This window comes from Nelumbo nucifera, chromosome 1 (genome assembly GCF_055504915.1).
Source record: "Nelumbo nucifera cultivar China Antique chromosome 1, China Antique-T2T, whole genome shotgun sequence".
Classification (NCBI taxonomy): Eukaryota; Viridiplantae; Streptophyta; class Magnoliopsida; order Proteales; family Nelumbonaceae; genus Nelumbo; species Nelumbo nucifera.
Genome location: NC_142649.1, coordinates 36,887,932 through 36,907,920, shown reverse-complemented (window position 1 = coordinate 36,907,920; position 19,989 = coordinate 36,887,932). Strand labels below are relative to the sequence as shown.

General features: G+C 35.8%; 1 protein-coding gene across 2 annotated transcripts in view; it reads right to left on the bottom strand.

Moving 5' to 3' along the window:
- The window catches only part of EBS1 (EMS-MUTAGENIZED BRI1 SUPPRESSOR 1), a 102,471-nt gene that overhangs the window by 61,697 nt on the left and 20,785 nt on the right, over nt 1-19,989 (bottom strand). For both annotated transcript variants that reach the window (XM_010274242.3, XM_010274243.2), the window contains exons 12-17: nt 17,344-17,496; nt 17,118-17,216; nt 16,852-17,019; nt 12,527-12,595; nt 2,932-3,020; nt 88-250 (exon numbers count right to left, since the gene is read on the bottom strand). In XM_010274242.3, coding sequence (XP_010272544.2) covers nt 88-250; nt 2,932-3,020; nt 12,527-12,595; nt 16,852-17,019; nt 17,118-17,216; nt 17,344-17,496 — 741 coding nt within the window. The remainder of the gene's footprint in view (nt 1-87; nt 251-2,931; nt 3,021-12,526; nt 12,596-16,851; nt 17,020-17,117; nt 17,217-17,343; nt 17,497-19,989) is intronic.

Here is a 19,989-nt window from a genome sequence, read left to right as displayed (position 1 = left end):
ACCATAAAAGAAAGAAAAAAGTGCAGATTATCTGAATGGGGAAAAGAAAAAAAAATGAATGATATTGTAAGAGAAAGCATGTGATACCTCAGTGGGCTCATGGACAAGACCATTCATCAAGAGGCAGCACTGTAGCTTAGACAATCCCAGCTTATAAACAAAAAGAGAGCTTTCTTCAGCCTGTTCTTTGAAGGTTAACTCCTTTTCAAGCTTGAGTAAAACATCTTGAGGTGGAGACTTTGCCTTTGACCTAACCAAAACAGATATATGTGTATTAATCTAAAAGAATGCAAGGTAATGTCTGCTAAAGGAAGCAAAGTTGACATAACGTCTGATGTGTAAATGATGCAAACAGGGAAGCAAAGAAAGAAAATGAAGAAAACAAATCAGATAGCAAATGTGCAGGATGCACCACCAACCATAATGGAAGTGACTTTTTATCCAGTCAAACCTAGGTCAGTTTGGCTAAAATTTGATGAAAGTAAAGTCACTTCTGGCACCTAATTACTGTAAACTTTTAGCTCAATCAAATATGTAGAAGTGCCTCAAAATGAAGGGTCCAAGCTGACTTACTTTTGGGTTCTGAAGTTATGTTAAAAGACTCAAAGTCAAAGCCAATGGGCTGATCACTGACTGGATTGGCTGTGTTATCCACCGTAGTGAACTTTGTGTCAAGTTTAGTCCACATTGGTTCAGTCATTAGCATGGTATACAATTTCAATATCAATGGACATGTGAACATTTAGAAATGGGAAATTTTCAGGGATAGATTACTAAAAGTTCGGGAAAATTTTTTTGAACATGGAATTAGTTAAAAAAACCGAAGACTCAATACTCAAAAAACTAAAGCAAGCAACTGTACAAATATCCTACTCTTTGTCTCCCTAGTCCCTATTAGTCTTTAAGCCATCTTCTTTGTATTAGACATGTCATGTATTTGCCATTTTTATTAGAGTGAGAATCCCCTTTTGTAGTTGACTGCATTTTTCTTTCCTTTTGAATTATAATGACCTAATAAGTGAATCATATCAAAATAGTATTGATCAAAAAATCATATCAAAATACTAAGCCAAGTATCCATCATCGATTTCTCATTGGTTCTTTTCAAAATAGATTTAAAAATGGCAACTTTAATGATATGGAAACCCCCGGCTTCTAACTTCAATAAAGCTCAGCTTTGATGGAAGCTTCATTTGCAATGTGGGATTGGCTGGAGTAGGGGGGAGTCTTCGGGAATTCAGAAGGAAGAGTGGTGGCCTTGTATTCAGGTCCTTTGCAGAATGGGGATGCACTGACAGCAGAAAGGGGGAGCTTATTGGAGGGATTAAAACTTGCCAAACAACTTGGGTTCCATAACTTAGAAGTGGAAGGGAATTCTCAGGTAGTCATTTCTTGAACAAAATGCAGTACCTAAATCCCTTGGGTTTTCCGATACAAATTCAGCGAGATTGAGATCACAATAAGGGAGTAATTTTTTTTTTGAAGTTAATAAAGGAGTTAATGTTCCTTTCAAATGTATGAGAAGAACAGCAAATGGAATGGCAGACACTATAGCAAAGCAAGGGGCTTTAAGACAACATTTGTTTTGGGCAACTTATAAATTATTGTACTGTTAGAGCGAATTTTACACCCACCCTGTTGTAATCTTCAAGTCTCATTAATAAAACTTCTCGCTACTGATCAAAAAACATGATAATTATAATGAAAAAATCAGAAAGTTTTTAATAATATTGTAAAATTTTAAACCTTAAATATATAATCTACCAATGAAACCCAAAACCAGCATATTAGCAAAATATTGGACATATTAAGAAAAAAAAATGCTTGGAATATTGTGTATTGGAAAATTTCACCAAACCTTGCCAACATTGCAAACCATAGACATAGAGAATTAAGTTTCAATCAGTGATTTAAAAGGTGTGCGTAGAAGTATTTTAGGGTAGGCGCCTCACCCAGGTCCTAGGCGCAGCCCTTTCAAAATCTTTTTAAAAAAGCAATTAAAATTATCAAATCATTATTGTTTGTGTGAGAATTTAGGACCCTAACATGGACTGGTTTGGGTTTGCCTCGAGGGGCATGGCACAAAGGCAGCTCGTAGAATCAGGAATGTAATATGTTTTACATCACATTAGCCACTTTAAGTAACGCAATTGAGAAAAAAAAGAGATTGTGGGTTTTACATGCTTGAAAATGTTTTATATGTTTGATTTTATTTTTAAATTCACATTTGATAAATGCTTTACATGTTATGTTTATGTATTTTAATTTTAGATAAAAGGTTTTTTAAAACATTTATTTTAAAATTTAAAGTTTATATTTTTTATTAATATTATGATTATTTTTTTTGCACTTTTTTGAATTTTTTGGCATTTTTTTATTTTTTATTTTTAGCATTTTTTTATGCACCTTGCTTCAAAGAGGCACGTGCCTCGCCTTGTGCTTTTAAAACACCAGTTTCAATATTCCAAAAGTATTGTATTTAGAGTAAATTCTGACCTTGCTATTTTTAGTAACTCCTGGTTTCTTACAGGCAGGAGTCAGATTACAAGTTAGAAGTTCTTTTCTAGTCTATAAAATAATGTCGACAAACCTTGTAAAGGAGGAATTCTGTTTGTATTGTACTCTATTGTTTTCTTCCAGCTAAGAATTTGATAAAGGATTCCTGTTTCTGTTTTCTACCATAGTTGATATATTAGAGTACTTTTCATATTTCTTCTATTATCTACTCTTTCTTTGCTTGTTAACACTTGTGACTGAAGCATATGCTTCCACTGAGGAGTTTTATGCATATTACTAAATGAGTAACATACAATACCATCCTTCTATTATCTAGTCTTTGATGTAAGATGACATAACAGGCACATCTAATACCATCCTTCAATATAAAATAAGAAAATAGATCAAAGCATTAATCATTCACTTTTAACATACAATATTGCTTCAACAAAAGCTCCCTCTACATGATGTACTTCGAGAGAATCTTCAGAAGAATCATCTGATGTACGGCTTAGCCTGTTTACCTGCCAAAAATATTAGAATTTGATAGATGCTTAGCGAAGGCTTTTAGAATCATGAATAAGATGATGAACAATGAGAAAATATTATCAAATGCATAAGATATTTGACATAGATATGGATATATAGTTAACCGCTGCATTCAAAAGCAGAAAAGTCGCATTATCATTACAATAGCTTAAAGCATGAGGGCAACATATCAAGCTATGAAGTTTAAAACTCACTAGGCTGTTAGTTGTAACATATTGCTGCTTATGATAATGAGTAGAACATATCTCCCTTGTGCTTTAGTACAAGTAAGATTAGTGTGCAACAATTTGCTTATAATAACTGATTTTATGCAATAGTTAATACAGAAACCTATATAAGAGTGGTAAAATTTATTCTCTTTCCTGGAAATTCTATAGCAGAAAAAGAAATGCCAGAGGCCATTAAAAATACCACAAGAGACGACCAGGAAAACATGGCACTTCATTATCACTCCTGTCTCTCTGTCAACACAGAGACTTAGGTTCAAGCTTTGAAATAATGGAGAAGGGAGGAAGGTGGCAGTACAACACTAGAGAAGGCAAAAGAAAATGGACCCAAGATGAAAATTTTGCAGAGGAAGGTAGTGGAAGGTGAAGGGAAAATTCTCTGTCTTCATGGCACTTCATCATGACTCCTGTTTCTCTGTCAACACCAGAGACTTGGGTTCAAGATTTAGAATAATGGAGAAAGGTGGAATGTGGCAGTACAACTCATAAGAAGGCAGACCCAAGATGAAAACTTTGCAGAGGAATGTAGTGGATGGTGAAAGGCAAATTCCAAGTCTTCGCAGCACACATGCAACAGTTCTGCAGCACAGACGGTTCAAGTAGTGAGAAATGATTTGAGGGCAGGGACAAAGGTTTAGAAGATTATGATGGTTTATTTGTTTGTTCATTAATATATCTAAGTATGCTTTTTGATAGGATATCAAATAGCAACTCAATTTCTTCCCTTCACCAGAACTCATTTTTTTCTGGTATATATCTCATCGTAACTCATTTAGGGCATGAATACTTAAAAAGAAAAATCTACAGGTGCAACTTGGGTAGGCTTGGGTTGGATTTTTGTCAAATTTTGAATGGGCCCAGCCCAGATGCCCAAACCTTAAGCTGTATAAAATGCTAACTCGGGCCAACCCAAGTTGCACTCCTACTAAAATCCTAATCCCATGATTAAATCTTTTTCCAGGGAAAAAAGAAAGAATGTTTCCAGGCGAGAGATATCAGAAAAGGAGAAGAGGAGAGGAGAAAGAGAGAAGAGGAAGAGAGAACAGAGAACAGAGAAGAGAGACAAAGAAAATGTATTCAAACTTGTAGCTGGCGGCTCCAGCTATTAGCTTTTATATTAGGGTGACCCAACTCACAATAAAAAGAAAACGAAATTACAAGAATGCCCCTACGGCACTAAAGAACAGAAAAACATAAATAAAACGCTTCAGAGAAGTGGCTAACTGATTCCAACACTCCCCCTCAAGTTGGGACATAGATATCAATCATGCCCAACCTGTCACATAAATCATTGTGCCACAGATGATATAATCCCTTGGTAAAAATGTCTGCAAGTTGATCTGTGTAACTGTCATATGGAGTGCACACTTACCCATTTATAATTTTCTCCCTAATAAAGTGATTGTCAACCTCAATATGTTTAGTTCTATCATGGAGCATTGGGTTGGCAGCAATGTTGATAGCAGCTTTCTTACCACAATACAAGGATATGGGGCCATCAACAAGAAACCCCAACTCATTCAACAAGTTCTTTATCCACATAACTTCAGCCACTCCATGGGACATTGCTCTATATTCAACTTCAACAGTAGACCTTGCCACAACATTTTGTTTCTTGCTTCTCCACGTGACTATGTTTCCTCCCACAAAAATGCAATACCCACTAGTAGACTTTCTATCATCAACTGATCCGGCCCAGTCAACATCTGTATACACCTCAACCTTCAAGTGACCATTCTTTTCGAAAAGTAAACCAGCCTCTGGGAACTTCTTCAGGTACCTGAGAATTCTACCGGTTGCCTCTAAGTGAGTAGTCTTAGGAGCATGCATGAATTGGCTAAGAACACCCACAGCATAAGAAATGTTGGTCATTTCATCGACAAATATAATAGTCTACCCACAAGTCTCTGGAATTGTTTCACATCTATGATAGTCTCACATTGACAATCACCTAATCTATGGTTTGGATCAATGGGGGAGTCAGCAGGCTTGACTCTAAGCTTTCCTGTATCCTGTAATAAATCTAGGGTGTATTTTCTTTGAGAAATGAAGATCCCCTTTCTCGAACGGGCCACTTCAATTCCAAGAAAATACTTCAAGGGACCTAAATCCTTACTCAAATTGAATGGCTAGGAACTCCTTTAGTCTCGAATTTCCACCTTCCAATAGCCTATGATCACTATGTCATCAACACACACTATCAAGGCTTTCCGTTCTCCCTTTTTCACTAAGTGTATGATCAATTTGGCATTGTTTGTAACGAATCTGCTGTATAGCTAGGTGAAACTTGCTGAACCAGGCTCTCTTGATAATTGTTCTAGTCCGTACAAGGACTTCTTTAACCTGCACACCTTTTCTTTTTGATCTTGGGCATAGAAGCTAGGACGTTGCACCATGTACACTTCTTCTTCAAGATCACCATTCAAAAAGGCATTTTTAATATCTAACTGGTGGAGATCCCAATCAAGGTTAGCAGCAAGAGAAAAGAGAACTCTGATAGAATTCTTCTTAGCAACCAGAACAAATGTCTCTGCATAGTCCACTCCATACACCTGAGTAAACCCTTTCGCCACCAACCGAGCTTTGTAACTTTCTATTGTACCATCAAGCCTGTGCTTTACTGTAAAAAACCACTTGCACCCTATCGGTTCCTTTCCCACAAGGAGATCCACTAATTCCCATGCACCATTTTTATGTAAGGCATCCATCTCTTCTTTCATTGCATCTGTCCACTCAGGTACTGAAAGAGCTTCATCCACATTTTTGGGGATAGGAATACTGTCAATGGAGGAGAGAAAAGAAAGGAGGATGAGATGTTCTTATATGAGATAAAATGAGAGATAGGATGTCTGGTGGTATAGGACCTAACTCCCTTCCTTTGTGCAATAGGGATGTCAAGGTCATTGAAAAAGGAAGAACCAATAGCAATAAGATCAAGAATGTCAACGGGAATAATAGTACCTGGTGGAATGTTGGTGGTATAGTTTCAAGTTGCTCCACAGCTTTTGAACCCAGCTGATCCTTGCGGCGACGGAGAAAGACATGGAATGGAGGAGGGTCAAGTAGGGAAGGTAGTACTTGAAATTGTTTCTCCTCCACCCTATTCTCCCCCCAAGGAGAAACCAGGAAGAAGGGATCACCCTCAAAGAAAGACAAATCCATAGAAACATAGTATTTTCGAGAGACGGGATCGAAACAACAGTAACCCTTTTGAGAAGAAGGATAGCCCAAGAAAACACAAGGGTCAAGTTTACCACGAGTAGGAAACGAGTTTTAAACAAAACAACGACAATCAAATACACGAATGGGAATAGAAAATAAGGGAGCTTTGGGGAATAGAAGCTGATGAGGGGCCTTGTACCCTAACACCCGAGATGGCATACGGTTGATGAGATAGGTAGCACATGACACAACATCCAACCAAAAACGTTTTGGAATAATCATATGGATGAATAACCCACGAGCCACTTCAAGTAGATGGCGGTTTCTTCTTTCTGCAACACCATTTTGTTGAGGAGTTTTGGCACAAGAGCTACGATGGATAGACCCACACAAAGCAAAGAACTACATGAGATCATTGTGCAAGTATTCTTTGGCATTGTCAAACTGGAAAATTTGGATCTCTATCTGAAATTGGGTGAATATCATGTGTTGAAAATCTTTTACAATCTTTGGTACTTCATCTTTAGACCGCATGGGGAACACCCATGTATATCTGGAATAGTCATCAATAAAAGTAATGAAATATTTATAACCAAGCTCAGATGGTAAAGTAATAGGGCCCCAAACATCAGAATAAACAATATGGAAAGGAAAACCGAATTTATTATTTCTTGAAGAAAAATGATTTCTACAATGTTTGCTCAACTGACAAGTTTGACATTTGAACTCAGACACTGACACTGATTTAAATAAATCTGAAAGTAAGACCTTTAACGACTCAAACGATAAATGACTCAAACGACTATGCCATAAGTAAACTTGACTCATACTAGACTGACTCGTAAACTCAATGACCGCAAGACTAGCTTTGTTCTCCAGCATGTAGAGACCATCCACCATACGAACTCTACCAATCATCTTCCCCGAGTCCAAATCCTGTAGAACACAAGAATAAGGGAAAAAGGTCATTGAACAGTTTAAAGAGTTTGTAATGCTACTCACAAAAAACAAATTTATAGGTAATTTCGAAACATGTAATACATTAGAAAGGTTAAGCCCAAAAGGAAAGGTTATGGTTCCTTGACCAGCTATGGTGGAAAAAGAACCATCATCTAATCTCACTTTGTCCCTACCAGATAAAAGTTGATAGGATTGGAAACAATTTGACTTACCCGTCATATGGTTTGAGGCTCCAGAGTCAATTATCCAAGGGGAATCAAATGAATGGGAAGACACATGGAAGGTTGTGGTAGGATTTTTACCAGAAGTAGATGCAAAAGAAGTTGAAGAAGCGGAATCCATCTGGCGGATTGCTCTCCCATGCAGATCCAAGTGGTCACGGAAGGAATTAATGATATCTTCCCGAGAATCGGCAATGGATGGGCGGTCCTGGTGAATAGCAGTAGATGATTGAGACTCTGAGAGGCCAAGTTTGTTGTATTAAACTTTTTTTGACTTTGTTGTCCCAACTTCTTATTCTGATTTGGTTTCTTATTCAACTCCTGAGCCCACTTTGGCTTTCCATGGAGGTCCCAACAAGTATCTCAAGTATGCCTGGCCTTCTGCCAGTGAGTACACCATAACTTATCTTTATCACACTCCGCCTGCTCTCTTCGGATTGAATTAAAACATACACTTCTTGTATTGAAGGAAAATCTTTACTTCCTAATATCTAAACTCTGAGAGACTCATATACAGGGTTCAGCCCCAAGAGGAAGGCAAAGACCCGTTGTTGGGAAACCAGAGACTTGTAGGCCTTAGCATCAGCATCACACTTCCAATCAATGTTCTGATAGTGATCTAGTTCTTTCCAAATTGAGGTCAAATTTGAATAATAGGCTGAGAGGGTCCTCTCCCCCTACTTACAAGTAGAGGAGGCAGCTTGCAACTAGTATATTTTGGCATAATGACATTGCTCTGAATAGGTAGATTTTTCCTGCTCCCAAATCTCAACAGTTGTTTCAGCCCACATGAAAGTCTTCCTAACTGGAGGCAACATAGAAAGTAACAGCCATGACATCACCATGTTGTTTTCCTAATCCCACCTATAATGCTCCACTCCCTAGGACTTTGGTTCTTTTGTTTTACCATTAATATAGCCTACCTTCCCCCTGGCTGTTATGTATAATTTGATTCCCCTTGACCATTCTAGGTAGCTAAGACCATCAAAAGGTATCACGGCCATGGGAAAACTCATGTCAAAACTCCCACTCATTCCACTTTGATTGGAGGATCCACTAGACAGGAATGAATCCTCAGATGACATGTTAAAGGATAGTTCTGTTTAAAAAAAAAAAACAGTTCAGCCACAATTTATTAACACTTCAGTTCAGCCACAATCACAGTTCAGCCACTGTTCAATTCCAGTTCATCCAATTCAGACCCAAGACCAAGTTCAGCCACTTTTCAGTCACTGTTCATCCTGTTCAGGCCACAGTTCAGTCACAGTTTAGTCCCCAGTTCAGTCACAGTTCAATCCCCACTTCAGTTCAGACACAGTTCAGTCCCCAGTTCAGCTCAGTTAAGCCTTAGGTATAATTTTTTTGGTTCAGCCACAGTCCCCAGTTCAGTCATGTTTTTGTTTTTTTGGATCCACACATCTACTGGAAAAGTTCCCAAGACTTGTAATCAACCACTGTTTTATAGTTACAGGTCATTTTGACCTATATCGCCCAGCTATTTGGGCACAGAAATGGATCACACGATCCACAAGACTGAGAACAAAAACTCACAGCACTTACAGGTCATTCAGACCTCCATAACTCCCTTACCCGGGTACAGAAATGGACCACACAATCCACAGAAAACAGGTGGAAGAACCTTCACAGCATCAAACTTCCCTCTCTTTAATTTGTTTCTTGGCACACAACCAAGAGAGAAGGGAAGAAAGGGCGTAGAAAACTTCAGACCAGTCCAATAAACTCCCATGACAAGTTCGATCCACAGCAAGAAGAAACTGAGAGAAGAAAGAGATCTTGCAGCTTCTAATCTCAGAAGACCCACTCTGATACCATGTTTCCAGGCGAGATATCAGAGAAGGAGAAGAGAAGAGGAGAGGAGAAAGAGAGAAGAGAGACAAAGAAAATGGATTCAAACTTGTAGCTGGCTGCTCCAGCTATTAGCTTCTATTATAGGGCGGCCCAACTCACAATAAAAAGAAAAGAAAATTACAAGAATGCCCCTGTGGCACTAAAGAACAGAAAAACATAAATAAAATGCCTCAGAGAAGTGGCTACCTGATTCCAACAGAAAGAAAGAAAGAAAGAGGGAGTGCTGTTGGTTAAGTACTTAAGTTAGATACCCAATCTATGAATCTAATCATCCCAGTCAACTAATTACGTAGCCAATCCAATGAGCTATTTGACCAGGTCATAATCCATATAAGGCAATCCACAATCTGGATCTCCAAGCTTTTAAAGACTATGTTCATGCTTTTGCAGATTTACTAGCAATGTCATTAATGGTTCCAGGGTTCCATGGATACTTGCTTTAATGCCAAGTAGCCAAGGTATATTCCTGACTTGGCTTCATTATTCACATGAACTCCTCCTAGAACACCAAAACATGCTACAGCTGGTTCCCACACATGTAAGACAATTTGCAATATAAGAAAGGTGATTGATTCAAGGACCTCCATACATGGAACACATGTACCAATTTCCAGAATCATCCCTCCCCTAGTTATTAGGTTTATCGTTAACAGTATTGATATTCCTGGTATGCAAAATTTGCGTATTGATAGTTTCAGTCCAACAGAACTCTTACTTTTATTTACTTTTTTGGTATGATTATTTGTCAGTAAATATGTCAAATCATATAATAACATTTATTATAAACAAATCATATAAAAACACTTAAAAAACGAAAACCAAACAACTCTTATTACTTAGCAATTCAATGGGTTCAGGTGTTTTTCCTAATGCCACTGTCAATCCTAAGAATGCCACTCTTGATGGGGCTGAACTTGGGCAGTGTTTTAAAAACAAGATTAGGGCTGCAACGTGGGCACGCCTGGATTGAATATTTGAAAATTTTCGAATGCACCACCTATGCTGTGTAAATCTTCAAGTTGGGTACCCAAATCACACCCTTAAGTAGGGGTGAGCATTATTCGGTTAAACCGAAAACCCGAAACAAAAATTTTTGGTTCAGTTTTTTCGGGTTTTTGGTTAATTTGATTTTTGAATATTTCAGTTTCAGTTTTTAGAATTAAAAATTCAGTTAACCAAATTAACCTGAACTTTGTTAAATAATATGTAATATATAAATTATAATATTATAATACATAACTTATAATATATTATTGATAATTTATAATATATAACATATAATATATTTATAATATATAATATATTTAGAATATATATAATATATTTAGAATATATATAATATATTTATAATATATAATATTTTTAATTATTTATATATATGTTATATAATATATTAATATATCATATAATGAAATTTGATTTCATAATATATATATATATTATATGTTATAAATTACAATGCACATAATATATATAATATAGTATACATATTATTAAAATTCGGTTTTAACCGAAGATTTTGGATTGAGTTTAGTTCGGTTTTGGTTCGGTTTTCATTTTTTCAAGTTTGGTTTTTAAAATTTCGGTTTATTATTAAAATTCAGTTTTAACCGAAGATTTTAGATTAAGTTATTTCGGTTTTGGTTCGGTTTTCATTTTTTTACGTTTGGTTTTTAAAATTTCGGTTTATTCATTTCAGTTTTAACCGAATAAACCGAATGCTCACCCCTACCCCTAAGTAATAGGCACAAGGAAATCCAAAGGCCTCCTACCACTCAAGGAACAAAGTGCATCTGCACAAGGCGAGGCACACACCCCAGACAAAGCAAGTTGCAATCTTTTAAAGAAACTAAAATAAACAAACAAAAGAATAATAAAACAAAAAAAAATAGAAAGTGAAAGCAAACAAAGGTAAATCATACCAAAGTGCTTCAATTATTTAACAATGCAAGCAAGTGAAACACAAAACATATTACACATCTTACATTCTTAACCCTGGAGGTTGTGACAGTTATACGTGTATTTCTTCATGGCCCCTCGAGGCAAATCCAAACAAAGCCATGTGGAGGTGGGGGTCCAGAGGCAATGCTACCAACCTGAGTTTTTGCCCATATATATAAGGGGATTGTTTTATGAGTTTAGCTGCAGTTTGTTCTATGTTGGGGATCAAAATTTAACAACAGGAATGACATTATACAGAAGGGAATGACAACACAAGATTCATTACTCGAACCCATAATAGTCAGGACAAGGATAAGATGAACATGATGATGAACAGCTAGGTCTTTAATTATTCAAATTTCAAAAGGTCCTAATTTTTTATTTCTTTCAAAATGTAATAAGACTATTACTTCATAAGCAAGAACGAAAGATAATTTAGAAGTTATTAGACCATAGCAAAAGTGTAAAATACATTCAAATCCAAAAAGAAATAAACCAAAAAAAAAAAAGAAAACTTATAAAAGGCCTGCCTAGGCTAAAATGCAATGTGCACAAAGCATGTGCCTATTGAAAAAGGTTGTATTTGGGTTATAGAGAGAGGCACATTCCTTAAAATGCACCTTGCTTAAGCACCTAGTTACCCTTTCTAAAACAATAGTCACTATTGGATGGATGAGAAGAGGTGATAGAGGGCCACTGATGTACAAAATCATTCCAGAGATAACAGATCATTCACGTCTAAATGAAATGCCTCATTTCAGGTAGGCAGGAGTGATTTGGGATGGAGTATGAACCTACCTTTGTAGTTTATTTAGATTTATTCAACGTCTGGTTTGCTCAACTAGGATTAATGCTACTTTCCTGTTCTCTTTTCTTGTAATATACTTCATCAAATCTTTTTTTCTAATTCTTGCAAATTTTCATGGTTTGTTACTGATCAAGAAATTCAAGAAAGAATGGCAAAGTGATAAAACCACACAATAGCTTCATGGCTACCAATCAATATTACGAAATTACTGCATTTCTAGCAACCAACCTCTCTTGCTCCACTATTCAAGAATCAGTACACATAATTGAAAACTCAACCATAAATTTACATACATTGCTCAAAAATTGGAATGCAGTTTGTGCCCCATAGGTATCTTTGACATGAACGAAAAGACGTATAATCTGCAAAACAAAGTTAAGCCAACAATTGGTACACGACAGCTGACTCTAAAGGGACAGAAAAAAATAGAACATTTATAAGATTTCTCACAAGAGAAAGAACATATGTAAAAAAGTTTGATATCATGAACTAGAAGTTGTCATTCAGCAATCTGCACAAGAATGGTCATAACCTAGGTAACAAAAGTTTAGAATGCCAAGCAGAATGAAAACTGCTGCAGAACTGTGGGAAAGTAAGAAGCTCCTAGTGTGTATGTGAAGGAAGAAAGTGTAATAATGGCATGTGATATATCATGTAAGTGTTTCTTTTTTTCTTATGGAGAGATAGAGAGACCTATTGTCAACCTAGACATATGGTAAAAAACATGGAAGCACGGAATGTGTACTATAAAGTATTTAGAGACTTGTACTGCTTTTTCATTTCTCTAATAAAATTCTCAAACCATTGATCAAAAAAAAAAGTATTTAGAGCATTACAGGCATAAGTCTTTTTTCACTTCAGAAGTAGAAAACAGTGGGAATTCACAAGGTCTCATATCAACAGGAAAGTGCGGTCTAATCCATCACCATCCCTATTTAGGTCAATACAAAGACTATCCCATCATAAAACATTCAGTTCATGCAACTCTTTGTTACTATGCCCTTCAGAAAAGGTGGGCTCTGTGTCTACTTTTGTCTAGTGGTGTGAGGCATCAAGAGTTGCCTAAACTAATAATTCACTAGCATTCTGTTGAGTAATATTAGGCCATAAGAGTATTTTTGATTATTGGACTTTAATTTTATTTTATTAGTTTGTGGGCTGAACGCGTAATGAGCCTACTTGGCCTATTCATTGTCTTCTTTACTTTGCTGCTGCCTACTAGTGGCAACTTGCAATTGTACTATCTATTCTATATCTATATCTATACTACTATTGAAAGTACAAATGAGAGTGTGAAACTTTTGTATGATTAAAACACCCCTATTTTTTATTTTGGTCCTTCTCTAATTGTGAGGGCAAAAATGAAATTTGAACTACTACTTTTCACCTCATTCAATTGCCTCTCATTTAATATATATATATATATAGATATAAAGATGTATTAAAGGAAGGTCATCAGGCTACAGTCCCCCACCATTCAAACACGTGGCATTCTCATTTTTCTGGAAATCTAGACATGTGGCATTTTTTGAGAAGTTGTTGTTAAACCCCACAACCCACTACCACCATTCAGACAAGTGGCCTTCTCATTTTCTGGAAAGCTAGACACGTGGCAATTTCTGAGAAATTCCTGCTAAAGCCCACTACCCACTACCAGGCTACAACCCCCCACCATTTAGACATGTGGCATTCTCATTTTTCTGAAAAGCTAGACACATGGCATTTTCTGAGAAGTTGCTGCTAAAGCCCACAACCCACTACTACCACCATTCAGACACATGGCATCCTACTAATTTAAGAAATAGGATTCAAAAAGTGGGTAGTTTCACTCCTAAACATTCTCCATAAACGGTTATTTATTAGCTTAACACATGTTTATCCATAGACTATTAAATACAAATGGTGGGACCCATTAAAAGATTACCATAAACAATGTTTTGTTTTTAAATGATTTTTTTTCAAAAAGAAAACACTTTATTAATTACAAACTTGATTTAACTTTTAGGAAGCAACTTAATTTAACTTTCAAAAATAAATAGCTCAAAATAGATTTATTAGATAAATAGTAAATATCAAATAAAGTGGGTTATTGGTTACGAATAAAATCTCATTTAATATCTTAACTCAAATTAAAAAGCATAAATTAATAATGGTTTTCAAATAAAATAGGTCAGAATAGATTGTCAATTACAAAGATGCAAGACCCATATTAGTTATTTTTTTTATTTAATTTTTGATAACTAAATTATACATACATTTAGTTACCCCGTACTTAGTAGTACAGGGTCATTCTCTAGTTAAGCCTTATATTTAAGGTATTAACTGTCATTATATTTCAGTATTCTTGTCTAAAATACCTCTATGTTTGAATTTGGTCCCTCTCTGATTGTATAAGGGAAGAAAACGTAATTTGAACACCTTTTCACCTCGCTCAATTCCTCTCTCATTAAGTATTATATTCAAGGTACTAACTCCCAATTATTCATCAAAAAAAAAAGGTACTGACTCCCAATTCTCTTTCATTGAATCCTATGTTTAAGCCATTTTTCTCAACAGAAAATTCTAGATCTATATTCAATGTTTTTAGCAATATAAAGCCCATGTTTATTAAAACTGACCTAAAAATGAAGTTGTTTCTGTCTCGGTGGTGACAGGTAAGCAATTCAATTGGCCAGGTCAAATGGGTCAACCCATGATGTCATAGTTAAATAATATGCCTTTTAAAATAGAAATAAATACAAAAATTACAAAAAAAAAATAATGTATCAAAAACTAGGCACATCTCTAATATTTTAAATTAATCAAATCTTGGTAGGAAATTTTGGAGACTTTTGATTGCTGTTTTGGGGCCCAGAGGTTGTTCCAGGAGATTGTGCTCAAAATCTGAACCAGCCAAAAGAAATTGGACTTGCATCAAATCAAACATCAGAATGATTGCTAGGGGCTGGTCCTCATGGCTTCCTTGGTGGAAGAATGTAAGAGTGGCTGCAACTTTTATGGATAAAGGAAAAAGTGTAAAAGAAACCATGCCAGCATGGGTATCAATTAAACTTAAATCTGTATAAAAATTTCTGACAAAAAATTAAATTATAAAGCTAGCGGCAAAAAGCATGCTCCAAGAAGAGAAGTCATTGCTTGGTTCAGTAATAAAATCATGAGTTACAAGCATTAAAACATGCATTTGAGCCTTGAGAGCAGTCATATTGTGCTACAGTGCCAACAAAAGTTAGGTGGCAGGAGTAAAATTTCTAGCTGGCGGGCAAATTTCTGGGCTTGGGCCTCAGTTTGGTGTACAGAGCTTATATATCAGGCCCAGGCCTGAATCATGATACCCTTATTAGTTCATAACCAGAACCCCTCCCAAGATCCTAGATAATAGCCTTTTAGAATGCTTGGAAGATCACTGAACCAATATTTCAACCCAAACTGACCACATCTAGATGGTAACAAATTGAAACCATTATCCAGTTACCTTTCAATTCTACAACCAACATGTGAAACAGAATTAAAGTATAATTAAAGCAATGATAGTTTTCAAAGTGGGATACTTTGTTTTGAACACTTCAGTTCTAGTATCAATATTTGCCGGCATATGTCTCTTAAATGTGCTTGCCATGTATGTAATGTGTCTGGATCTGCTGGTTACCAATCAATTGGATCCAATGCCGCATTCCCAATGAGACAGCAACATCTGTTTTTGTCCCGTGTAAGACTGTCCAAGCACATGGGGCAAATGTCACACGAACAGGTCAAGGCCTTGCTATTAATTCCTACTCCCACTCTGCCTCATCCTTATATTTCTCTCGCCTTGCCGTCACTCCCTACCTTTCTCTGCTGCATCAGCCTCATGGTTCTCTGCTGTAGCTGTTTTAGGTCAAGGATAGTGGTTCTTCTGCTATCAAATTCAATGAGTTTCATCACAGTAAGAAAACCAACACTTTTGTCCAATGTTCCGTGATTGATATGTTAGACAAATGTGGGAGCTTAAATGAAGCATGAAGCATATTTGATGAAACTTTGCAGTGCAGTACAGAATGGGGAGTAGTTTGAAACTTTGTGCTTATTTAAGAACATGACATCAGAAGGATTGAGAACTGATTCAGTGATCATAGCAACTATCCTCCCAGCCCACGGTAGATTGGGATAAAAGATTATTCTCAAAGAGTTGCAAGGACATGAGCTGTGACAAGGACCTGAGTTCCGAGAAATATCCTTGGAGATTTTTAACAGAGTGGTGAACTTTCCAAAGCCTACAGGAAATATCTAGTCAATCCATTCGATAGGTAACAATCAGACCCCGACTCGTATGTAACATGTCTTAAAACTCATCTTGTCAACATTCTAAAAATGAAATCTAGCATACATACATATTAACTACATCCCTCCAATGACAGCAAGAAAAACATTTAAGGCTGCAATGTTCTCACAATGTTTAAATAAGTCAACTAAGAGCTAAAACAGTAAAAAGCTAAATACACAAAATTAACATTACACTCTAGCCAGACATACTGAAGAATGCTAACTAATAACAAAATGAATACTAGGAACATAAAATAAATTCACTTCCAAAACAAAGGAAGAAAATAAAGTAAGCAATGAAATGAGAAGAAAATTTTACCAAACTCGAAATATCATCTGGTGAATGGCTGTCAATCACTCCATCAGAAAACAAGGGGATCTCACCATTGTGATCTTCAATCTTCTTGATGAACTTTGATGAATAAAATATTATCCCAAATCTTATAGGATAATTATTTTCATACAAAGATAAAATCATGTCAATAGACTGCAAGATAGCAAAAAAACGACAAGTCAGGAGCTTCGGCAACAACGACACAAAGTACACAAACAATTCAAGTAGTAGCCCGATAGAGTATAACTTGCCTCAAGTCCACACACTGAAGCAGGATCCAGCACATAAACTGCATGGAACAAATTTTTCCGGATATAGCGGAGCTGTCCAGGGAAGACTGGCATTAAAAGCTGCAAGGAAGATAATGGACATTAGATAAAAGACAAAAGACAGTAGCTTCCATTCATTTTAAAAATATATAAACCTACAAAAGAAAATCAACATATAAAAGTTACAATATTTTATGAAGTAGCTTACATCATTTAAATTGCTCCGCCATCGCTTGTACATTGCATCAACCTCCAAGTTATTAAGGTAATGAACATGGACAGACCGGAAATCAACACGAACTGCATTGGACTCTGAAGGTGGTAGAGTAGACAGAAGTTTCCTAATTGTGCTTTGAGGAATCTGGAAACATTACTAAGGTTAATTCAATGCACACATTCATAATCCAAAGTAGATATATGTCGAACCTAAAATAGTAAATGGAGCGTAGGAATGGTAAGAATCAGAAAGTAATAAAAAACAAATAAACAACCACAAAAGCCCAATGTAACATCTCAGTGGAAGTGGCATTTCACCCTTCAAACGTTACCTCTATTGCTAGAAATCAAGGGTCCTATGCTAAATTCAAGTCCAGATTTCAATTCACAAGGTCTTTCCAGGTCATATATGCTTAGAAAATGTGTAAAACAGTGAGCAATTTCTAGAGAGAGATAAACAACAGCAGCAAACATTATATATGCATATGTCTGCTTTCATGAACATAGGCATACAGAGAGTGTTTACACAGAAGAGTGAAAACAGAAGGCCATTGACAAAATTTCAGTAAGATTCAAACTAAAACCAACAATAAGAAAAATATTTAATGATAAATCTGGATAATGAGTGAGCATACAGTGGAACATGGTTAATAATGTGTCAAGGCAAGGGAAGGATACAGAGTAGTAGCATGTTGCCTAGGTGATGAAATTGCCAAAAACAAGTAACTTCCAACCTTTTTTTCTTTATGGTAAGGGAAACTTTGATTAAACAAAAAAAACGAGGGATGTACAGGAGATGATGTGCAAAAGGACACAGCAACAAAAAGAGAAAACCCAATCAATCAAAAGGTAATTTGTTAGCACTGTACAGAAATTCCTTCCCAACCTTGATCTTGCTAAAGAAACTGCCATTGATTCAGTTCCCTTGGAATCCCTCTAAACCAGCAGTTTATGGTGGCTGAAATATCTGCTACTTTTTCTGCTGAATGCAAGTCAGAGACAGGGAGGGAGAAACATTAATTCATGTCTTCATCAACATAAACAGAGAGATACTTCAACTTGAAGCCATGAAACAGGGAAATTTCATCAAGAAAGAAATCGATTTTCTCCACAATCCTCTTCGAATGAAAATTTCATAAATACTTGTGATCTCTTACACAAAAAGTATTTGGGAAGATTGTCCATCTCTCCTCGTGTTTGTATTTTATGCTTCAGTGAAGGTGAATCAGCAGATCACATGTTTCTTCACTGCAAGTTCACCCAAAAGATTTGGTCCCATCTCTTGAAAATGGCAGGTTACAGCCGGGTTATATCAGAAAACGTTATGGACTTTCTGCAACAATGGCAGGGAACAGGTTTAAGTAAAAGGGGTAAAGTTTATTGGCAATCAGTGCTACATGCAGTCTTGTGGGGAGTTTGGGATGAAAGAAACAAACGTCTCTTTGACAACAAATTCAGGCCCCTGGAGGAGTTAAATTTCAAACATTACTTACCTTTGCAACCTCTGGACAATTAATTCAGATCTGTTCAAAGGACTCTCAGTCAATGATCTCAAATTCTCAGTAGAGATGCTTACTCCTTTCTGTTTCTCCCTCTCCTCCATCAAACAACCTTGAGACATCCCAACCCCATCAGTGAAGGAGTGATGACCCTACTATAAAAGCATTTTATAGTAGGAAGTAGAAAACTGCTTGGCGATTAGGCGAGGCAAGTCTCAAAGGGCGCCTTGTCACCTAGGCGTTGCCTTGACCAAGGTTTAAAATTTCGATACGATACGCCCCGTATAGGGCATATCGTATCTAATCTTTTAAAAACAGATACGGGATACGCATGGAAATCGTGTATCATCTTTTTTCATGCGTATTGGGCCCGTATCGAGGGCGTATCAAAGGTGTATCGAAGGTGTATCAGGGTGAATCGATAGCGTATCGACGAAAAAGATACGCAAAAACCGAAAAAAAAAATAAAGGGAAAAAGTAAGATTCTTTCACCCCCCAAATGACTCTAAAACTCCAAACCTTATTCCTAGAGTGCTAGATTTGCAAAATTTTTGCAAGAAACAAGTGTAAATCGTTTTTTTTTTGAAGAATTTTCAAATTTTGAAAAAATATGGTAAAAAATAGGTAATTTTTTTCAATTTTTTATAATATCTTATGATTTCTTTTTTCTTGAATGTATAAATCTATGTTAATCTACATTTCTTACATTCAAAATCACATTTTTTGTGTTATTTGAAGATTTATGGAAATTTCAAGAGATATTTGGGGAAAATATAAATTAACAAAAAATTTGAAAATATAATTTTTTCTCTGCGTATAAAGACTAAATATGTTTTAGATCTATAGATTTATTTATCATATCCATAGAGCAATTGAAATTTCTTCTTTAATATTTTTTTGATTTTTTATATTTTTAGAATAAAAATAAATAATAATTAATTATATTTTATCGTTTGATCACACCAATTGAAATTTCTTCTTTAATATTTTTATATTTATAGAATTAAAAAATAAATAATTAACTAAATATATCTTATCATTTGATCATAATGATTGAATATATTATAATTCTATGAAACATCTATTATATACTCCACAAGGCAATTGAAATTTCTTCTTTAATAAATATTTTTTGAATA